Source organism: Hemicordylus capensis, chromosome 5, assembly GCF_027244095.1.
Source record: "Hemicordylus capensis ecotype Gifberg chromosome 5, rHemCap1.1.pri, whole genome shotgun sequence".
In the NCBI taxonomy this organism is placed as follows: Eukaryota; Metazoa; Chordata; class Lepidosauria; order Squamata; family Cordylidae; genus Hemicordylus; species Hemicordylus capensis.
In genome coordinates, this window is record NC_069661.1 from 244,138,431 (window position 1) to 244,160,885 (window position 22,455).

General features: G+C 43.9%; 1 protein-coding gene across 5 annotated transcripts in view; it reads left to right on the plus strand.

Moving 5' to 3' along the window:
- Positions 1–22,455, plus strand: part of PDE3A (phosphodiesterase 3A) — a 382,562-nt gene that overhangs the window by 247,237 nt on the left and 112,870 nt on the right. For 4 of the 5 annotated variants that reach the window (XM_053252901.1, XM_053252902.1, XM_053252904.1 and 1 more), the window contains exon 2: positions 12,904–12,954. In XM_053252901.1, the coding sequence (XP_053108876.1) occupies positions 12,904–12,954 (51 nt within the window). Of the gene's footprint in view, positions 1–12,903; positions 12,955–21,163; positions 21,451–22,455 lie in introns of those variants that run through there. The other variant, XM_053252903.1, reaches the window with a different exon arrangement.

Sequence of the window (22,455 nt, forward strand, 5' to 3'; positions counted from 1 at the left end):
GGGAGGGGTGTGTGTGTGTGTGTGTGCAAGCAGGGGTGCATCTAGGTCATTTTGGTACCTGCACCATCCCTGGCAGGAGGGCCCCCCCAGCATGAGGCCCCCCAAAACCTACTGTTGGGGGCCTCTTGTGCCTGCCCTGCTGCGCCAAACATTTCTTTAAAAAAAAAACATTCCAGCCACCGTGCGGCCGAGGGGTATCTGCCGGGGGGTGAGCCCGGCAGTCCTTCTCCCCCCCCCACCTCCACGGTGACGTTGGTGGTGATGGGAGAGTGACTCTGGGCCTGTCATTTGGCCCAGTGTCTCTAACGAACTGCGAGGCACACCTGCCCAGTTGTGAGAGACGCTGGGCCAAACGGCAGGCCCAGCGCCATTCTACGCTCATCGCCACTGTCACCGGTGGGGGGTGAGGGGGAGAAGGACAGTTTGGGGGACTTCTGTGGGCGGCTTCAGTCTGCTGTCATAATGGAGGGAGGGAAGGAGTCCCCCCCCCAGTCAGCAAGGGCCTGATCTCTGTGGCCCCTGTCCTAAGAGTGCCTCAGTGTCAAGCCCTCGATCTCAGATAGCGAGGAGGAAGGGGAAGCTGACAGCCTTTCAGCCGATGCAGGGGTGCCTGAGGGGCAGAGCCCAGCTGTCAGTTCCCAAGAGATGGCTGAGGAAGGTCCGGCTGATGTTTCAGAGCAGGCACAGCAGTCTGAGGCAGCAGAGGCAGCGAGGGACAGACTAGAAGATGCGCTGTGCAGGCAACCCCCACTGACTCCACAGCAACGACGTGTCACAAGGCGGAGAGCACAGCTGGAAACTATCAGGAGAAGAAAACGCCTCTTGCAGAGGGCTGATAAGCCTTGAATCCCTGCCAGCTGAGAGTTATCAGCTTGGACTATAAAGCACGTCAGCATCTTTCTGTTAGCTGCTGGAAGACAACATTTGTCAACCCTTGTGTCAACAGCTTTCAGCCCAAGCCTGATATAAAGAACTATTCTGAGCCGTGTTTCGTTTCTGCAGCCCAGTTTGTATTGTGGACTATCTTCCTGGACTTCCCTTCTGGGTGGCCAGATTGCTGACACTCTGTGTGCAAGGGGGGGGGGGCGGGGAGGGCAGCATCTGGTGCCCTGCTTCAGACACATAGAGTGTGGTGTGTTGGGATCCTGAGACACATGGCTTGTCCATATTGTTCAGTCAGACATTTTGGGTGTCAAAAAAGGGGTGGTGGTTACCAGCATACTCTCTAACTTTTTTTCATTTGTGTGTGGAATGAGTTTTGTTTTGGGCAGCAGTATCAAGGCAGTGTGTGCACATGTGCATTCAGAGTGGTGCTTTCCTGATTCGACCTGAGCGGGATCTCAAATTAACTGAGCGGACATAAAAAAACTTGTGGGCACAGGTACGTGCGCACGCCTTAGAGGGAACACTGGTGATTATGAAATCTGTTGTCACAGTGGAAAGGTTACTTTCCAAGATGTTTGTAGCCTGCTCTTTTGCAACATATCCTAAAGAAAATTCACCAGTAGAATAGCATGCTTCTCTTTGTCACTGAGGGAGACAATTTCCAAATCCCACATGTTCTAAAATGTTCCCTCCTGGAAACGGAGTATATTGTGTTTGTATCATAACAAACGATGCGTGCTCAGATTTCAGCAATTGTGTATTTTAGATACAACAGAAGCAGCTGATAAAGCAAATAGAAATCTCAAACTTTAATCAAGAATTGTCATAGCGTTTAATTTTGCTAATCTAAGAAAGAAATCCATACACAAAAATATGTAGATATGTGAAGGAAACATTGTGTTTAGAGAAAACAAATGCGGCATACGATCCAAACTCAGCACAGCATCCCTCCAGTGGTTGTTGCTGGTGTCTACCTTATTTTCTTTTTAGATGGTAAGCCTTTTGGTACAGGGAACCATCTTATTTATTTAATTTCCCCCCTATGTAATTTCCCCCACTTTGAGCATTTTGTTGAAAAGCAATATATAAATCTTTGTCGTACTGTAGTAGGAGAAAGCCCTAGGTTTAATTTAGAAGTTGACCAGGAACCTAATGGAAGTGGAAGAAATAGTGTCTGTTTTTGAATCTTGTGATGGTGCACCACCCCATGCCTTGAAGTGTTGCTGTATTTTGTAGGCAGAAAAAGCCAATAGCAGCGGATCCATGCAGTGGCTGACATGTCCCACAGCATGACACAGGTTTTGCAGAGCCACGTGTGCTGCTGAGGGGTTCCAAATAACCTGGCAATGCTGCTGTGCAAGAGTTGGTGCTGCTGACTCATGCAGTTACATGTCTCCTGCTACTTCCATTGGGAGACGTGGAAGTAGTATGTGCCGTGGCCATGCAAGGGTTGGTAGTACCAGTTCTTCCCTCTTGCACAGCACCACCACCACCAAATAATTTAGAACCCCACAGTGATGCAGGTGAGTCTACATCACCCACATTTGGAGCTGCATCACCCTGAGCCATTTGATATAAAAATCAAATCAATCAATAAATAAAGTTATACTGTGGGACATGTCAGCTACTATTCTTGTACATAGATCATCCTGCATAGTGACTTAGGATGACATTGCTAGTGAAGTCACACTTCAGATGCATAGACTAGAGCTGGAAATAACCTCACATGGTTGTATCCTACCACTGGGCCCCTTAGGAAGAACTTCCGTATGCTAGGTTAATTTACCTTCATTATATACAACAACTTGGTATATTGCTACTGCTGAATAGAAAAATTACACATGACTATGACTAGCTTCCGTGAAGACAATCTGCATCTGAAAAGGCAGTCCAGCATTGCTGGAATAATTGTTTAAGGGAAGATTGCATGTTACCATCCACTTATTTGGGTAGTCCAAGGAATATGTTACCCTTGAACCAACATGCTATGTGTGTGGTCCATACATGTGAAAAGCCTGATATATAGGAACATAGGAAGCTGCAATATACTGTCAGACCATTGGTCTATCTAGCTCTGTATTGTCTTCACAGACTGGCAGTGGCTTCTTCAAGGTTGCAGGCAGGAATCTCTCTCAGCCCTATCTTGGAGAAGCCAGGGAACTTGAAACCTCCTGCTTTTTCCAGAGCAGCTCCCTCCCCTGAGGGGGATCTCTTCCAGTGCTCACACTTCTAGTCTCCCATTCATATGCAACCAGGGTGGATCCTGCTTAGCTAAGGGGACAAGTCATGCTTGCTACCACAACACCACCTCTCCTCTCTATCTTCTATATATTTAATAGAGAGAGCTGCTGATTAGCGATTAGCTTCTCCAAGGCTGCAGGCAGGAATCTCTTTTCCTGATTCTCCCGCCACTTTTCCCGTGGCGGGGGGGAGTGGTGGCCTGGCGAATGGCCAGCCGCGGGGGGTGGGGGGAGAAGACAGGCGGCTGGCAGACAAGTGAGCGGCCCTGGCAGGCGGCCGGCCGGAGCAGTCACAACCAGCGAGCAGGCCCAGCAGGCAGGCATCCACAGCGGCCATGAGTGGTGGGCGGGTGGCCTCAGCAGCTGCAACCGGCGGGCGGCTGGAGCAGCCACGGGCAGCCAAGCAGCCATGAATGGAAGGAAAGAAGATGGGGGCAGGGAAGAAGGAGGAGGAGGAGGAGGTGGTGGTGGTGGCGGCAGCTGCGGATGGGTGGAGAAGAAGAGGGGCAGCTGGGAAGAATACAATGGGGTTGGCAAGCAAAAAAGCGATGGGGGTAGGGGGGGACTAGGGGCGCAGATGCTCTGTGCCAGATCAGCTAGTTCTATCTATTGATTCTACAAGTATTATTAATTAATTAATTTAATTAATTAATTAATTAAATTTCTATACTGCCCTTCCAAAAATGGCTCAGGGCGGTTTACACAGAGCAATAAACAAATAAGATGGATCCCTATCCCCAAAGGGTTCACAATCTAAAAAGAAACATAAGATAGACACCAGAAACAGTCACTGGAGAGACTTGTGCTAGGGGTGGATGGGGCCAGTTACTCTCCCCTGCTAAATAAAGATAATCACCACATTAAAAGGTGCCTCTTTGCCCAGTTAGCAAGGATGTAGTAGTCCAACATGGTGGGAAATTGCAGACCATATGATAAATAAAATATTGCCACGTGCTGATATCCTGACCAGACATTTCAATGCAGGAACATAGGAAGCTGCCTTATTCCACTGGTCCATCTAGTTCAGTATCATCTACCCAGACTGGCAGTAGGTTCTCCAAGATTGCAGTCAGGAGGCTCTCCCCGCCCTGTCAAGGAGGGAACTTGGAACCTTCTGCATTGCAAGCAGGCAGGTGCTCTCCCCAGAGCAGCCTCATATCCTAAGGGGAATATCTTACAGGGCTCACACATGTAGTCTCCCATTCAAATGCAAACCAGGGTGGATCCTGCTTAGCAAAGGGGACAATTCATGCTCGCTGCCACAAGACCAGTTTGCCTGCCCAGACCAGCTACAGAATTTCTGTGCAGAATAAAAGCTGAAGGCTGTAAAAATATTTGGAACAGTTACAAATTTCCTATGTGTCATAGAGTTTTGGAAAATTAGGATTGCCTCACGCACTGACTCTTTTCATTTAGCCAAAAGATGTAAAATATGTAAGAAATATGACCCCACACTTCACAGATACACATCCTATCCCCCCCCACCCTACACACACCTTATGTGTGTAACAGGAATAGATGCAAACAAGATTCACATTCCTGCAAAATGCGTTTTTGTGTTAAAGGTCCCTCGTTTGTTTAGTGTGCATAGGTCTTCTCTGTGAGAAAAGTTACATCCACCAACCTGTTTGCTACCGCAGAGATAAATTCCAGGGACTTTTTGCTACTCGTGTTCATGTGTTTAAAACAAAAGTTGGAAACCTTCTTTTGCCTCGATGTCTTTCTGGTGATGTTTCTAAGACAAATGTGCATTTTTCTTCATCTTCATCCCCTAACTTCTGAGTGTCCTGTAGGTATAATAGGTTGTTCATAGTGTCTAGTTGTCTACCTTCCTCATTTGCCTGGTTTTCTATTAGCTTTCATTTCATGCTCACTCAAACTGTCCACCAAACGTTCTGCTAGTATTTATTTCTACATATTCTGTGGTGTTCTAATTAAAATCTGTTGAGTGAATGTAGATTTTTGCTACAGAAAGCCGTGGGATGTGGACCTCTTGGTTTGGAAAGGAAAGGGTATTTTGTTGTATTTTAATAATGCCTTTAATACAAACCAGGTATTGCTATAAGCTGTCAAAATAATAATGATGGTTGGTATCCAGGCTAATGTAAACCTGGCAGAAGAGCCTTTTCCATTACGCAAGGAGGGAGGGATGATTTTTGCCAAACCCCCCCCACACACACACACATGCCATTACAGTAAAATGTTAGTCTGCTTCTCTGAAGGAGGGCAGGATGCCTTCCTGTCTTAAGGAGGCAATCATTCGACCACTTCTGGAAAAGTCTGAATTGGATCCCTCAGTGTTAAGCAACTACAGGCCTGTCTCCAACCTTCCATGGTTGGGCAAGGTAATTGAGAGGGTGGTGGCCTCCCAGCTCTAGACAGCCTTATAGGGAACTGATTATCTAGACCAAACTGGTTTTTGGGTGGGCTATGGGATGGAGACTGCCTTGGTCAGTCTGATGGATGATCTCCAAAGGGGAATTGATGAAGCAAGTGTGATTCTGTTGGTCGTTTGTGATCTCTTGGCAGCTTCCAATACTACTGAGCATAGTATCCTCCTGGACCATCTGAGAGGGTTGGGAGTGGAAGGCACTGCTTTACAGTGGTTCTGCTCCTACCTCTCAGGAAAATTCCAGCTGGTGCCCCTTATAAACTATAGTTCTTCAAAACATGAAGTTTTATTTGGTGTCCCTCAGGGCTCCATATGGTCTCCAGTACTTTTAACATCTACATTAAACTGCTGTGAGAGATCATCAGGAGATTTGTCATCAGTATGCTGATGACACCCAAGTCTATTTCTCCATGACATCATCATCAGGAGAAGGCGTAATCTCGCTAATGGAGGCAGTAATGGGCTGGATGAGGGATAACAAACTGAATCCAGATAAGATGGAGGTACTTATTGTGCGGGGATGGAACTCAGGAAATGATTTTGATCTGCTGGTTCTGGTTGGGATCACACTTCCCCAAAAGGAACAGGTACACAGTCTTGGAATACTTCTGGATCCAAATCTCTCTCTGGGGTCTCGGGTTGAGGCAGTGGTCAGAAGTGCTTTCTATCAGTTTTGTCTGATAAGCCAGCTACGTCTGTTTCTTGAGATAAACAGCCTAAAAACTGTAGTATATATGCTGGTAACGTCCAGACTTGACTACGGCAACCAGTGTTCCCTCTAACAGGGCTTCCCAGATGTTGACTACAATTCCCATAATCCCCAAGCAAAAGTCATTGTAGTATGGGGATCCCTGTTAGAGGAAACACTGACTTCAATGCGCTGTATGTGGGGCTGCCTCTGTATGTAGTCTAGAAACTGCAGTTGGTACAGAATGCGGGAGCCTAGTTGGTTTCCAGGTCATCTCGAAGAGACCATATTTCTCCTATATTAAAAGAGCTACACTGCCTACCAATAAGTTTCTGGGCAAAATACAAGGTGCTGGTTATAACCTATAAAGCCCTAAATAGCTTAGGCCCTGGGTATTTAAGAGAACATATTCTTCATTATAAGCCCCATCACCCATTGAGATCATCTGGAGAAGTTCGTCTGCAGTTGCCACTGGCTTGTCTGGTTGCTACACAAGGACGAGCTTTCTCTGTTGCCACCCCGAGACTCTGGAATGCACTTCCTGCTATAATAAGAGCCCCCACCTACCCCGCCGTCAGGCATCTAATGGTACAGTGGGGAAGAAACTTGCCTAGAGAGTAGGAGGCTGTTGGTTCGAATTCCGCTGGTGTGTTTCCCAGAATATGGGAAACTCCTATATTGGGCAGCTGCAATATAGGAAGGTGCTGAAAGACATCATCTCATACTGTGCGGGAGAAGGCAATGGTAAACCACTCCTGTTTTCTACCCCTTCTGTATTCCACATGGCTCTGTGGTCGCCAGGAGTCGACACCGACTCAACGGCACAACCTTTCCTTTCCTCTCTCCCCCGCCCCTCCAATCTCTGAGAACTTTTAAGAAGTCTCTAAAGACACATTTTTCACCCTATAAATACATGGGGGTGGGAATTAAATTAAAATAGTGGCCATCCCTGTGTGCCTGAGGGCTGTTGGATCTTCAAGGGCATATTTTCAGGAGGCACAAGCAGCTGCAGAGAGTAGGGTTGGTGGAAATTGCTGCTCTCCCTTGCAGGACAGATAATGCATTCCTGCCATTGCAATGCTTATCTGGAGAGCAGTCAAGAATAATATGGTTTGCAATGCATATGCATGGCACATTCTGGAATATATATATATTCTGAAGCTTGGCACAAGAGAGACAAGAGAGGAAGGGGGCAGAAGTGGAGGTAGAGTTAAGGAACTGTTTCCGCTACATGTGTTTAGTGTTCTTCACAGCAAGGCCCAGAAGCCAGCTGCGGTTCCCATTGTGGCTGCCCGACTAATTGTTTGTTAGTTCTGTGGGAAGCTTTAACTGACTTCTCCGCAGAGTCCCCCAGCACTGTGCAGAGGTGACCGTGGGTCTCTTTTAAGGGAAAGAAACAGAGCACCAGGACCGTCTTGGAAGGCCAGCACTAGAACTCTGGGGGAGCAGGCAGGGAGGATGCTGGGAAGGACCATATTTCCAGCTGCTTCGTATGTCCATGTGTGCCTTCCAAGGTGACACAGGAGCTTGACCAGGGTTTTTCTTTTTTAAAAAAAATCTTAAAGGGGCCCTCCTAGCCCTAGGGAAAGTGCAACACTTGACAGAGGTCAGCACAGCAGGAAATGCTCTCAGACTGAAGCTTTTCTGCCAAAGTGCCTCCCCACACACACACACACACACACACTAGAAGAGAAATAGTGAAAATCACTGTGGTTATGGAGACTTGGGGTTGCGGTAAAAGGTTTAAAGGGAAAGTGAGTGCTGAAGGAAATAAGAAAGGCGGCATCCCTAACATGTTCTGGACAGGGTTCCCTGTAACAGGGATTTCCAGATGTTGACTACAACTCCCAGCAATCCCAGCTGCATTGCTCTTTGGCTGGGGAGAATGGGAGTTGTGGTCAGCATCTGGGAAACCCTGCTGCAGTGAACGCAGGCTCTGGGAGGCAGACCCAAGCAACAGGGGCAGCAACGTGGGGAAAGCTGGGGTCATTTGAAGGAGCTGGAGATCTTCAGACGGCTGAGGGTGGTGGAGAATGAGGAGCAAAGTTCCCAGGAAGGAGGGGAACTGTTAAAGAGCTTTATTTTATATGATGTTTATTCCAGGAACTGTGAAACACTTCCAGAACAGTCTCCAAATATATGTTGGTTTTCCTTCGGGCTTCTCGGCGGCTGCCCCGTGCCTTTGGGTTTACACCACAGTGTTAATTCAGAAGGGGGTGGTAATGAATTCCATGCACAGGGTGTGGCCAGCGCATGGTGTTTTGCCCTTTGCTTTGCTATAGGGAGGCAGCCACAAAAGCCGATGGCTGTGCCAAATTTCACAAAGACACGCTTGTCAAAAAACGAAATGGAAGACATCTGGGTGCTGTAGTTTGCTACCATGAGTTATTATAATGATTTTGAACAGGAGAACCCATGCCAAGTTTATTGCTGGCGTCAGCAGCAGCAGCATTGTTCTCAATGGACTTTTAAGCCCTTTTTTTCTTGGTCAGGGAATGTGTTCTAAGCTGAGGAAACGAGTTTAAGAGTTATGTTGTGAGAGAAGAGGGAGACAGACTCAGAAAGGATCTTGTTCTTTTCTGCAACCAAAACATTATAGTGGGTTGGCGAGGAACCATTTGTTGGGGCATCCAGTTGGAGAGAGTGCCATCTTTGGGAAATGGCTACTAGATCTTTGGAAGAAACACATGTCTTGAATGCTAAATGTTTTGGAATGGACTTTGTCGTTAAGCTGATCAGGAATCTGCGGGTGCAGCTTTGGAGCTAATTCACAGCTATGGGATGAAGTCACGGGACTGAAATGTTCTCGTTTTTGAACAGCAATACCGATTGGTATCTGAGAGCTGCTGGGTATAATTTTGTAGACAGTCCCCCCTCCTTCACACACACACACACACACACACACACACACACACACACACACACACACACATTTGGATGGGAAAATAGAATAGCACCTCTGTGTAGGGATGAGCCCGAAAGTGCTTCAGCGCTGGCGGGGGTGGTTCTTTAAGGGCGGGGGAGGATGCACTCACCCCTCCCACCACATTTCCCCCGCTGGCGCTCCATTATTTTCAGGCCCCTTGGGGACGGCAGCATTCCTCCCTGCCGAGCCGTTGCCCTCATCGGCCAGAAGTAGCGATCACGTGTGTGCATGCAATGGGCACATGCGCAATCGCTACTTCCGGCCGATGAGGGCAACAGAGCAGCAGGGAGGAACGCTGTTGCCCCGAGGGGCTTGAAAATAATGGAGTGCCGGTGGGGGAAATGCGGCAGGAGGGGTGAGTGCACCTTTCCCCACCCTTAAAGAACCGCCGGCGCCAAAACACCAGGTCCCCCACCCCCCCGAGCTGAAACGTTTCGGAGGCTTATGAAATGTTTTGGGCTCGAGCCTATCTCTGTGTTGAATGGTAGGATAGAAACCTAAATTTAAAAAACAAACGTAATTTCTAGAACGAGGCAATCTGGAATTCTTCCACTCTTGATTTAATACATTTTAAAATAATTTTATTTTATTTATTTATTTAACAGATTTCTATACCGCTCAAAACGTACGTCTCTGGGTGGTTCATAATAAAAACACAATTTTTAAAAAATTAAACATTAAAACAATTTAAAACTTAAAACAAGTTACAAATATTAAAACTGTAAGTCTAATTAAAAGCCTGGGTGAACAAATGTGTCTTAATTAATTTTTTGAAAGTTGTTAGAAATGTGGAAGCTCTTATTTCAACAGGGAGCGCATTCCAAAGCCTTGGGGCAGCAACAGAGAAGGCCCGTTCTCAAGTAGCTGCCAGATATTCTGGTGGCAACTGTAGACAAACCTCTCCAGATGATCTTAATGGGCGGTGGGAATCATAGCAAAGAAGACGTTCTCTTAAATACCTGGTGCCTAATCTATTTAGTTAATAATTATTTTTGTCTTGTATGCAAGGAGCACACTGTTCTCTTGGCTCAAACCAGATGTGATGGCCAGGGATAAAATGCCTGCATGTAGAAGTTTTTCATGCTCTCCATCATGGGTGAACACACTTATATGAATTTCCTTGTCCAAGTGCTGAGTTAGTACACCAGGCCGCCAGTCACTGGTATGCTAAATTTAAACTGATTGGCGAAGAGACTGACTTAGAAACATAGGAAGCTGCCTTATACCAAGTCAGACCATTGGTCCATCTAGCTCAGTATTGTCTTCTTTGACTGGCAGCGGCTTTCCAAGGTTACAGGCAGAATTCTCTCCCAGCCCTACCTAAAAATGATAGGAATTGAACCTAGGACCTTCTTCATGCAAGCATGCAGATGCTCTTCCACTGACCTATGGCCTCATCCTCTAAGGAGAATATCTTACAGAGTTCACAAGTAGTGTCCAATCCAAATGCAAACCAAGGCGGACCTGGCTTAGCAAAGTGGTCCATTCATGCTTGCTACAAGACCAGATCTCCTCCCCTGCTTGTGTGGGATGCTTATGCAGCTCATGACTGCTATCTCCCTTTGGACCTCTTGTTCCCACTGGTCCAGCAGGCAAGTGGGCACATTGAATGACCTGGGAGAATCTGACCGTGTAGCATTTTTGCAGCTAAGTGGGTCTGTATCTGGTTGGTGCCTGAATGGAGAGCCTATTCTTAGCTCCATCTAAGCAGTTCTAAGCTTACTAAAGGAAAAAAGAGGTACTGGGAGGGAGGAAGGGAATTCTATAGGCTTCCAGCACACAGTAGAAATATAATTAATGTAAATGTAAATTGGACTTTCCCCCTCTTTGAATCTCTGGCTGCAGAATGCAGCCATTTGATGGAGATCCAGAATGATGAACTCAGTTATAATATCTGGAAGATAGATACATGAAGAAAAAGCCTGGTGCAGCTGTGTTGGTGGTGATGTTGCTCTCTCTTGCATTCAGAATTAACCTTCTGCTCTTAAGGATGTGGACCACAAGCTGCTTTGGCTGTGTCTCTGTAATTTTTGCTTATATGATGATACACAAAGCAGCTCTTAGAGTGAACCTCTTGAGTCTCCAATGTGATTTAGTCTGACAGCATTAAAAGCCTTTTGTTGCGGGAGATCATACTAGAATGATCTCATCAGGGAGTCTCTTGATTGCAATCTTCATAAAACGTCAAAAATGAATGGTCTTCAGTTTCTGTTCTCTTTATATTAAGAATCAAAATGCATTAGGGTCCAATTGTAGTACTGTATTATGATATGCTTCTCATGTAGGGTTGCCACATGTTCAGGATTAGCCCGGACTGTCCAGAAATTGGACATTCTGCCCAGGGTGTAGGCAAAGTGTTGTCCTGGATACAAAATATCCCAGAATTAGAGCGGGGAGATTGCTTCAACAAATTTGATCCATTTTTTTCTGGTTCCTCTCTCCAGGCTTTTTTAAGTGGCCATGAATCAAAAGATCTGCAGAAGTCAGCAACAGGGAAGAAAAATAGGAGAATTTAAAAAAAACAAAAAAACCCTTCCATGTTTAACTGTATTTAAACAATGGTCATTTTGGAAACTGTTATTAAAGTATTAAAACTGTTATGAAACAAAGTAAACATTTAATATAGGTTTTCTTTTTACTGTCATATTTATTTTGTACACTTGATTGTGTTTATTGGGCTGAAATGCTCCTAACCCTCTCCTATGCAAAGAACATTATAGAGATAAATATGTGAAACAGCCACCAAGCTCCAATGTCAATAATAATAATAATAATAATAATAATAATAATAATAATAATAAATAGTCAAGGCAAGTCAAGTAACCTTTCTTGTGGTCAGAGACCAGCATAAATAATAATAATAATAATAATAATAAATAACAATTAAGAATAATAATAATAAAATTAAACTATTTGTTAGCCACCCCATAACAAACTGTTCTCTAGGCTGTACACAACACATTAAAGCATCCAATAAAAACACATAAAATTCATCAAATCACAACACACACACACACACACACACCCCAAAAATTTAAAAAATCAAATTTTAAAAGCCTGAGTGAACAGAGAGGTATTTACTTGGCATCTAAAAGAACAAAGTGTTGGTGCCAGGCGAACCTCACTGAGGAGGCTGTTTCTCTGTCAATCACTCTTTCCAATCCCAGACAAAAAAGCAGGGTATTAATTTGCACACACCCCTTGATGTTTCTGTCTCCAAATTATCTCTGATGAATGCAGCAACTATATCCCTATGCAATGCCAACCAGATAGACTCAGTCATACAAGTGGGAATTCTTGTGCTGTTGCTTGGATGTTAACCACTGAGATGAGTTTGAAATTTGGTGAATGTCAACTCTGTTAATTGCTAGCCATCTCTGGAGAATTTGTTGTCCACAAGTTTGTGATAAGTAGCCTAGAGTTAGAGGATTTTGTGGAGTGTGTGTATGAGAAACTACCTCTATCAGAATTTGGGTTTCTCAGTCTCAGAGTAAAAAAACAGCCATTTGTAAACAGTTTTTAACTGGGAAAGATAGTAGTTTCACTTTAAAAATATGATGATTTCAGATACCCTGGCAAAATAAGCAGCTATTAGCTACAGTGTGTTAGTATCATTTCTTCCATAATTAAATAATGTAGAATTCCTTGTATTGGAAAACAAAATGTAAACCCTTTGGGGCAGGTTCTCTGTGTTAGTTGTAGAGCATATGGTATGTATATAGGAACTATACAAATCATTATTAACCATAATAATTTCTTTGGTTTTCTGTAGATAATGGGACATTCTGAATGGGATCACAAACGAGGACCCAGAGGATCTCAGGTCAGTATTTTTCAAGATGTTTCCTTATATAGAGCCATAGATGGACAGATAGGTTTTATTTGCATTAGTAATTGGACCATAGCAAAGCAAAAACTGGTAAAATCACATAACATAGAAATTAAATTCATACAATCCATCAAGCCACAGCAGCAATAAAGTAACCAGTAAAAGAAAATTACAACCATTTAAAAAAGCAGCAATAACAGAACACAAAAAGAAGCAATAAGGAAAATACATACTATAGAAGTAAAATAATGTCATAGAAATCCAAAGCAGGTGCAAATAAAATAGTTAAAACTAATGAAGATACAATCACAAGAAATAATAAAATCATACGGAATGGGTTGGTGATGCTCTGCACAATATGTCCTGTGCATATTGGATCTAAGCAGTTCTTTCACCAAGACCTCTTTATTATGGAGAAATAAAATACCAGATGTTACAAGTTAAAACAAAACCAGTTTCAGTGTAAAAACACCATCGTCAGTTGCTTACCAAACCAACACTGCTGTGATACTTGGTTTGGTAAGCAACGGATGATGGTGTTTTTAAATTGAGACTGGTTTTGTTTTAACTTGTAACAACTGGTATTTTATTTTTGCATAATAAAGAAGTCTTGGTGGAAGAATTAAAATCATACAACCCGAAAATAAAACCACAACTTAAATTTCAGACTCCCTCCAGCAAGCCACAGCACTTTCATAAAATCATAAACTTCTAGAGTGGGATGGGACCTTGGAGGTCTTCTAGTCTAACTGGCTGTTCAGTGAAGGACATTGCCACAGCATTCCTGACAGATGGCCATCCAGCTTCTGTATGAAAACCTCTGGAGGAGGAGGGCCACCCTCTGCATGAGCCAGACTGTTCCACTGTTGAACAGCCTCTTACCGTGAGGAAATTATTCCTAATGTCTAGCCGAAATCTGCTTCCTGGATGTGTGTCTTCTGCATAGCTTGGAATGCAACTTGTTTTATTCAATGCCTTGGTAGGGCATCTCACAGTCACCAGAGGGTTAATTATGCTCTTCACCTTAATAGACCCAAAGAGCAAACATTTGTACCCTTTCTGTTTGCATCCTGCCCTTAAGTGTACACAAAGCTTGCCTTTGTCAATGGCCATCACAATACTTGCATGTGTACAGGTGGCCCTCATTACCTGCAGTCCTGGCAACCACAGTTTTGCATATCCGTGGTTGGGTCATAGGGACCCACTTCCTTTATCTGCGGGGTAAAAATAGGGTTATTTTTGCCTATCCATGGTTCTTGAGTGGCCGGAAACTACTTCTGACACCATTTCCTACTGCCGTTTTGTAGTGCTGAGCCATTTTGTGTTTCTTTTCTGCAAAAAATAAAATAAAATAAAATAATACCCTCAAAAAAGAACAAAAATCGGAGGATTTTGATGTTTTGGGGGGGATTGCTGGAGAACAAGGTACTGTGCTTATTTCTGTGCCCCCGTGCTTTTTCTTGTGATTCTCGGCACACTTCAGTGTGCTTGGGAATCTAACCCCATAGAGTTAAGATCTATTTATTCACGGTTTTGTTATCTGCAGAAATAGGCGAGAATGGAACCCCTGCGAATAACGAGGGCCACCTGTACCTACAAGGCCCCCTCTAACGCTCTTATTCCATAGATTAAAATGAGCCAGCAGTTTGCAGACAAGGACAATACTGTGCTGACTCTTTCTTGTGGCTCCACCTGCACTGAAGAATGTGTCGGTCAAACTGAGGAGCCAGGCCAGTTATAGAAGGCCAGATTGACCCTTTGGTCTCTTCAGCTCACCTGATCTCTGCTAGGCAGAAAACTATAGTACAGGTGAAACCTGGAAAATTAGAATATCGTGCAAAAGTCCATTAATTTCAGTAATGCAAATTAAAAGGTGAAACTTATATATGAGACAGACGCATTACATGCAAAGCGAGATAAGCCAAGCCTTAATTTGTTATAATTGTGATGATCATGGCGTACAGCTCATGAAAACCCCAAATCCACAATCTCAGAAAATTAGAATATTACATGGAACCAAGAAGACAAGGATTGTAGAATAGAACAATATCAGACCTCTGAAAAGTATAAACATGCATATGTATTCAGTACTTGGTTTGGGCCCCTTTTGCAGCAATTACTGCCTCAATGCGGCATGGCATGGATGCTATCAGCCTGTGGCACTGATGAGGTATTATGGAAGACCAGGATGCTTCATTAGCGGCCTTCAGCAATTCTGCATTGTTTGGTCTCATGTCTCTCATCCTTCTCTTGGCAATGCCCCATAGATTATCTGTGGGGTCAGGTCAGGCGAGTTTGCTGGCCAATCAAGCACAGTACATTGTATACTTTTCAGAGGTCCGATATTGTTCTATTCTTCAATCCTTGTCTTCTTGGTTCCATGTAATATTCTAATTTTCTGAGATTGTGGATTTGGGGTTTTCATGAGCTGTACGCCATGATCATCACAATTATAACAAATTAAGGCTTGACTTATCTCGCTTTGCATGTAATGCGTCTGTCTCATATATCAGTTTCACCTTTTAATTTGCATTACTGAAATTAATGGACTTTTGCACGATATTCTAATTTTCCAAGTTTCACCTGTACTTCTGCAAAGCAACAGAGATCACAGTTTGCTCCGCCTTCCAACTGCCCTGATGGTGCAGGGAGTAAAGTGCTGAGGTCTGCATCCATCAGCATCCTTCTCTGGTTTGAGACCCAAAACACCTCGTAGGAACTAGACTGTTTCTTCAGCCGTTTGGTCATAAGTGCCCGTCACAGTGAAGGCCACTTCTTCCTTTTCAGATCCTTTTGATGGGCCTGTTCAGACATCATGCAAAGCTAAGATTAAACTTTGGCTTTGTACACGTTCACAAGCCTCATTGGTGTTGCTGGCTACCAGTCTGTGTAGGTGATGCTGAGCTAGATAGACCAATGGTCTGTCTGAGCTTCCTATGTATCAGTGAGCTTCCTATGCTTTGGTGGATTCTGGCTTATTCTTTCCAAAGGTGCAAAAATACACCACCATCTGAGCCTGACTTCAAGGCTTGGATTCAGATTGTGGCAGCCCCGTGTGTTGTCATTTTTCAGCCTTTAGATAGTGACATAAGCTTTAGAATAAAAGGATGTCGAATGTATATATTTCTTGTGAGTCTTTTGACAGAACCAATGCTATTATAAAAAAGGTAACCTTGGAAAACAGCAGTCACAGTCACACAATTAGTACTGAAGTGTACGCAGATGTTAATAAAGCAATTGCAGTGTTTGTGACGTCTGGAATTGTACTTCAGTCTTTGCAACAATAGCATCTGTTCATGCAATATCTCTTTGGTCCGGTGCAACTATTTTTCACAAATCCAAAATGTCTTAAGCAGCAGTCCTAAGCTCCTAAACACATATACTTGTAAGTCAATATTCCAATTCACTTAGTCCTGTGATATATGAAATATGATATGGTATATAATATACAGTATATTACACTGACCTCCATCTTCGTCTTTCCCCACTCCCTCCTATTACATCCTCTTTTGCCAAACCTTTGATTGAAAGCTACTTGTGCTAGGGACCTCTTTGTTTTTCCTTTGTAAAGTGCCATGCACATTGAAGGCACTATTTATTCCTTCATTCATTTATATAATTTCATTTATTCAGTCTGTTGATATACTGCCTGTAAACAGGTCTCAAGGTGATTTACAACTATATATGTGTGTGTGTAGATCCATAATAGATTTCATAGAATCATATTGATCATCCGGTTGTGAGGAGCTGTAAACCTTCATCATAATTCACATAATGGCTGTGTCCACAAAGTCCCCCCCGCCAACATAACAGTAAAGTGTGCTGTCAAGTCGATTTTGACTCCGGGCGCTCACAGAGCCCTGTGGTTTTCTTTAGTAGAATACAGGAGGGGTTTACCATTGCCTCCTCCCGAGCTGTCTGAGATGATGCCTTTCAGCATCTTCCTATATCGCTGCTGCCCGATGTAGGACCAGCGGGGATTCGAACCAGCAACCTTCTGCTTGTTAGTCAAGCATTTCCCTGCTGCGCCACTTAAGATGCGCCCCACCCCCATCCCAATACTGAAATGTAAAAGCAAGCCCTTGCTCCCTTTGGGAGTCACCTGGAGCTTTTGAGCAGTACAATGATGGGTTTCTGAGTAATAGACTTGAAACTGGAATATTTCAGGAGATTGGTAAGGGGCACCTGTTGCCAAAGTTGTTCCATGGGTAGTTCTGCAGCTTTTGTTCATGAATCTGTCAACCTGCCCCTCTAATAGGAGCTGTTTAGAATGTAGGAGCAAGAGTTTCCGGAGATGCCTATGGAAATGAGTTGGGTAAGACAAAACGGTGGTGCGACAGGTTTGTTGGTTTGGGCATTGTCATGGACCTTTTACCAATGAGAACTGCCAGAAACTAAGGGTATGTATACAGGAGAGGTGTGGTTTCTCTTCCCAAGGTTAAGGGATTGGGCAGCATCCCATGGTGTGGATGACCCATGATGTTATAGGCAGAGGAGATACAGCTACGGCAGGCTTGTAGAGCCAGAGTGGTTGGACTCCAGGCCTGATTCCAGCTCCTTCAGTCTCAGAGGTGGAAGGGGGTTATGTGAGGACGGGGGTGTGGTAGGGCCTACTCTGAAAATTAGGTCTCCACAAATTTTCTTGCTCTGCTGCTGCTGCTGATCTAATAAGCCTTCTGTGACCCATTTTGAATCACGGGCCAAAGTCCTAATACCGAATTGGCACATCCTGACTGAAATATTGTGTGTCTCTGGATCAAATGATGCTCCCTTCAAAGCACTTTTGCCTCATCTGCTTTGCCGCCTGCCCAGTCCACAGTTGGCTCCACCCTGGCTGGAGTTTTGCAATAGTATGATATATGCGGACTGAACTTGTGGGTGAGGCTAAGCCATTTTTGTTGTTTGTTTTAGGCAGACAATTTCTTGGCTGCCATTGCAGGGCTCAAGGTGGCATAATTGCTAGCAGAAAGAATTAAACAAAGGGGGAAATGCAATCAAATGTTGTAGCCACTTCACCATAAATCCAAGAGTTGCCTCAGATGTTATCAGTTCCTTAAGTAGAATGTGTTTGTAGGAGGCAAAAACGTGCCAGTGGCGAATGGTGACAGTTGTCCATGTGCACACTCTGAGTGTGTGTTTGTCTGGGAAACTCCAGTGCCTGTACATGAAATAGATTAGAAACTTGTGCAGTAGTTGAGCATAAGGGTCCATTGTGTGCACATATAATTTGTGCACTTCTCTACATGGAAGTGCTACATATTGTCTCTTCATAGGAATATAGGAAGCTGCCATATACTGAGTCTGACCATTGGTCTATCTAGCTCAGTATTGTCTTCACAGACTGGCAGCGGCTTCTACATTCATGGAATATATTGGACATGTACATTACTTTTCTGCTAAATGGATGTAATGTTGTATATATGGCACTTCTTGTTTTTCATGTTTCTGGTCGTAGACTGTAATAAAGTTTTCATTCATTAGCTCTACTTTAGTCTTGGCTTTTTTGGCCAAGAAGGTTGATGTTTCCTTCCGAAGTCTTCCAAGAAGACTTCCTTCCGAAATTAGAAGGCCTGCCCAAATGAGGAGAACAGAAAGGAACACTCTGGCAAAATAAATACAATAAGGGAGGCAAAAAGAGAGTTTGAGGAACATTTAGCTAAAAGCATCAAGGGGAGGGAATAACATAAACGTCTTTAAATATATCAAAAGCAGGAAATCTGCCAGGAAGGCGGTTGGACCTTTGGATAATGAGGGAGTGAAAGGGATTATTAAGGAGGATACGGAGGTTGCAGAGAAGCTAAATGAGTTCTTTGCATCTGTCTTCACGGCAGAGGATACTGAGCATAAACCTGTTCCTGAAACAGGATCTTCAGGGATGGAGGCTAAAGAACTGAGTCAGATAGAAGTGACAAGAGATGATGTTCTAAACTGTCTGAAAAAACTAAAAACCAGCATATCGTCAGGGCTGGATGGCACCCATCCAAGAGTCCTCAAAGAACTCAAATGTGACATTGCCGACCTTCTTGCTAAAATATATAACTTATCCCTGTAATCAGGCCCTGTACCAGAGGAATGGAAAGTAGCCAATGAAAGTAACCAATGAACACCAATTTTCAAAAAGGGATCCAGGGGTGATCCGGGAAATTACAGACAGGTTAGGTTAACATCAGTTCCAGGCAAATTGATGGAAAGTATCCTCAAAGATAAAATTGTAAAGGACATAGAAGAACAGGCCCTGCTGGGAGAGAACCATCATGGCTTCTGCAAAGGTAAATCTTGCCTCACAAACCTTTTAGCGTTCTTTGAGAGTGTCAACAAGTGTGTGGATCAAGGTGATCCAGTTGACATAGTATACCTGGACTTCAAAAAAGCTTTCGACAAAGTTCCTCATCAAAGACTCCTGAGGAAACTTAGTTGTCATTGGATAATGGGATAAGTACATATCTGGATTGCTAACTGGTTGAAATATAGGAAACAGGGTAGGGATAAATGGAGATTTTTCACAATGGAGGGAAGTAAGAAGTGGGGTCCCCCAGGGTTCTGTACTGGGACCAGTGCTTTTTAATTTATTCATAAATGATCTAAAAGTAGGGGTAAGCAGTGAGGTGGCCAAATTTGCAGATGATACCAAACTCTTTCAGGTAGTGAAATCCAAAATGGATTGTGAGCAGCTCCAAAAGGATCTCTCCAAACTGAGTGAGTGGATGACAAAATGGCAAATGCAGTTCAGTGTTGGCAAGTGTAAAGTGATGCACATTGGGACGAAAACCCCCAACTTCAAGTATATGCTGATGGAATCTGAGCTGTTGGTGACTGACCAGGAGGGATCTTGGGGTCGTGGTGGACAGCTCATTGAAAGTGTCGACTCAGTGTGCAGCAGCTGTGAAAAAGGCCAATTCCATGCTAGGGATCATTAGGAAGGGGATTAAAAATAGAAATGCTAATATTATCATGACCTTATACAAAACGATAGTGTGGCCACACCTGGAGTACTGTGTACAATTATGGTCACCACATCTAAAAAAGGACATTGTAGAACTGGAAAAGGTACAGAAGAGGGCAACCAAGATGATCAGGGGCCTAGAGCACCTTGCTTATGAGGCAAGGTTACAACACCTGGGCTATTTAGTTTAGAAAAATGACGACTGCGGGGAGACATGATAGAGGTCTATAAAATCATGCATGGAGTGGAGTAAGTGGATAGAGAGAAATTCTTCTCCCTCTCACATAACATTAGAACCAGGGGTCATCCCATGGAATTGATTGCCAGGAAATCTAGGACCAACAAATGGAAGTACTTTTTCACACAACGCATAATCAACGTGTGGAATTCTCTACTACAAGATGTGGTGACAGCCAACAACCTGGATGGCTTTAAGAGGGGTTTGGATAACTTCATGGAGGAGAGGTCTATCAATGGCTACTAGTCAGAGGGCTATAGGCCACCTCCACCTCAAAGGCAGGATGCCTCTGAGTACCAGTTGCAGAGTAGTAACAGCAGGAGAGAGGGCATGCCCTCAACTCCTGCTGTAGGCTTCTAGTGGCATCTAGTGGGCCACTGTGTGAAACAGGATGCAGGACTAGATCGTCCTTGGGCCTGCTCCAGCTGGGCTGTTCTTATGTTCTAACCAGAAAATTCAGAACTGAGCCATGGCAATATTAGACCTCAAGTTGTTACCACATTAGCATGACATGAATCTGCATCTGAAGGTTCACATTCTCCCTGAAAATGAACTCTCTTCACTGACTGCATTTCTCCCCCCATGAAATGTACAGGAGAGTTTGCCACACGTAAGCCATTTTTCCTCCAACAGACCCACCAAGCATAGCTTTCAAATAAAAGCCAGTTTATTGAGGATGCCATATGGACAGGATTGAGTTGTTAATACAGTTCTGTCGTGGTTGGTTCGTTGAGTGGGTGGTGAGGCATAACCCCAGGTCTTCAGGGAACAAGCTGTTCTTCCTTTCACAGCCTTCATGAGACAATGATCATATATAGAGAGAAAGGCACATAGGTCCGGAGTGTTTTAATTCGCTTTACATGTAAAAGCTCTCAATTATATATAGCTGAGGTGCTGCAATTTACCCTTCCAGTTTCTAAGCAACAGCTATTTTCAGATTGAGTGCGTCTGGTGTTGTCTACCTACTTCATGCGTCTATGAGGTAATTCATCAGCAAAGGCTGCCTTCCCCACTCCCGCAATCTCTCCTGTGGCTGCTTCCTATAGAGAGATCAAGGCTCGCAAAACCTTACTGGTTCGGACTAAAACAACTCCCTGTTCCCTGCCTTGCAACACTTTGGCAAACACAAAACTTTGGGAGTCTTGAAGTCCGCTTGAACAATGCAACTCAAGAGCTGGGAATAACACCTTTGCCGTTGGTTTGGCATTCTTCAGAGGAGAAGCCCTCTTTAGCAAAACTGGGAACCATGAAGCGGAGACCCTTACTCTTGCTGAAGCGGAGATGGGAGTCCATTCCTATCACCGAACAGGTACCATGTCTTGAATGTTGCACTGCATTGCCTTGAGGATATCTGCAGTTGATACTTCCCTTGCAGTTGGGAGCCTGATGGTCATTATTTGTAGTTTTTGTTGATGTAATGGTTGAGATTTTGGTTTTAAAGCTCTCTTTGGTACCTCTCTTGGAGATATAGGAGCCAGGTGTCTAGTGTGTGCAGTTTCTAAAATGATTACTTCATTATAGTTGAGAGAAGCCTACAGAGCAAAGATTGAAGAGCGTGCACTGATGAATGCATGTGTGCAGTTTCAGGGAACCCAGTGAACAGTGTAATGAACCTAGATTTGCTGGCTGGCCTTTGGGAAAGATCTCTGTCTGCATCTTGGGGACAGTGTGAGTTCTGCATCTAGAGAATGAAGAATTGCAAACCAATTCCAATCATTTTTTCCTGATCGGGGATCTTAAAAAAGTATGTTGCGTAACTGTGTGTGTGTGTGTTTGTAATAGTCACTTAATAAATAACAGTACTAATAGTGTTAGATTATGGTGGATGTACTTTAAAAGGTTTTCTGAAATGTAGATCATTGGTGAAGACTCAAAAAATTCTATTATATTTCACAGAAGAGAGGGCTCAGTTCTTAGCACAATTTGTGGCATAGTACATTTGCCAAAATTCCAGTTGTGTGTTCACCCTAACTCCTTTAAAACAATGAATGCTGGCAACTAAAAGATCTTGACACATTTTTCCTACCCCGTTGCAGAACTGGTGCCTAAAAGTTTATTCATGGCTCACAAAAGCTTGGTCTAATACTTAAAATCTGAGAAATTCTTACACTTATGGTGGAGATTGTGTTGCCATTACCAGCAACCTACATGTTGGAGGCATACATGTTTAGGGCAGGGGAAATTTCAGGTTCTGAAATATTCGAAGAATGAGTAGCACATTACAGCTGCCAGATGGAGGTTTCTTCAGACCCACAACATTGCAGTAGTTGCAGTGTGTAGCAGCTACCTTTTGTTATCGGGTGATTCTCTCTTC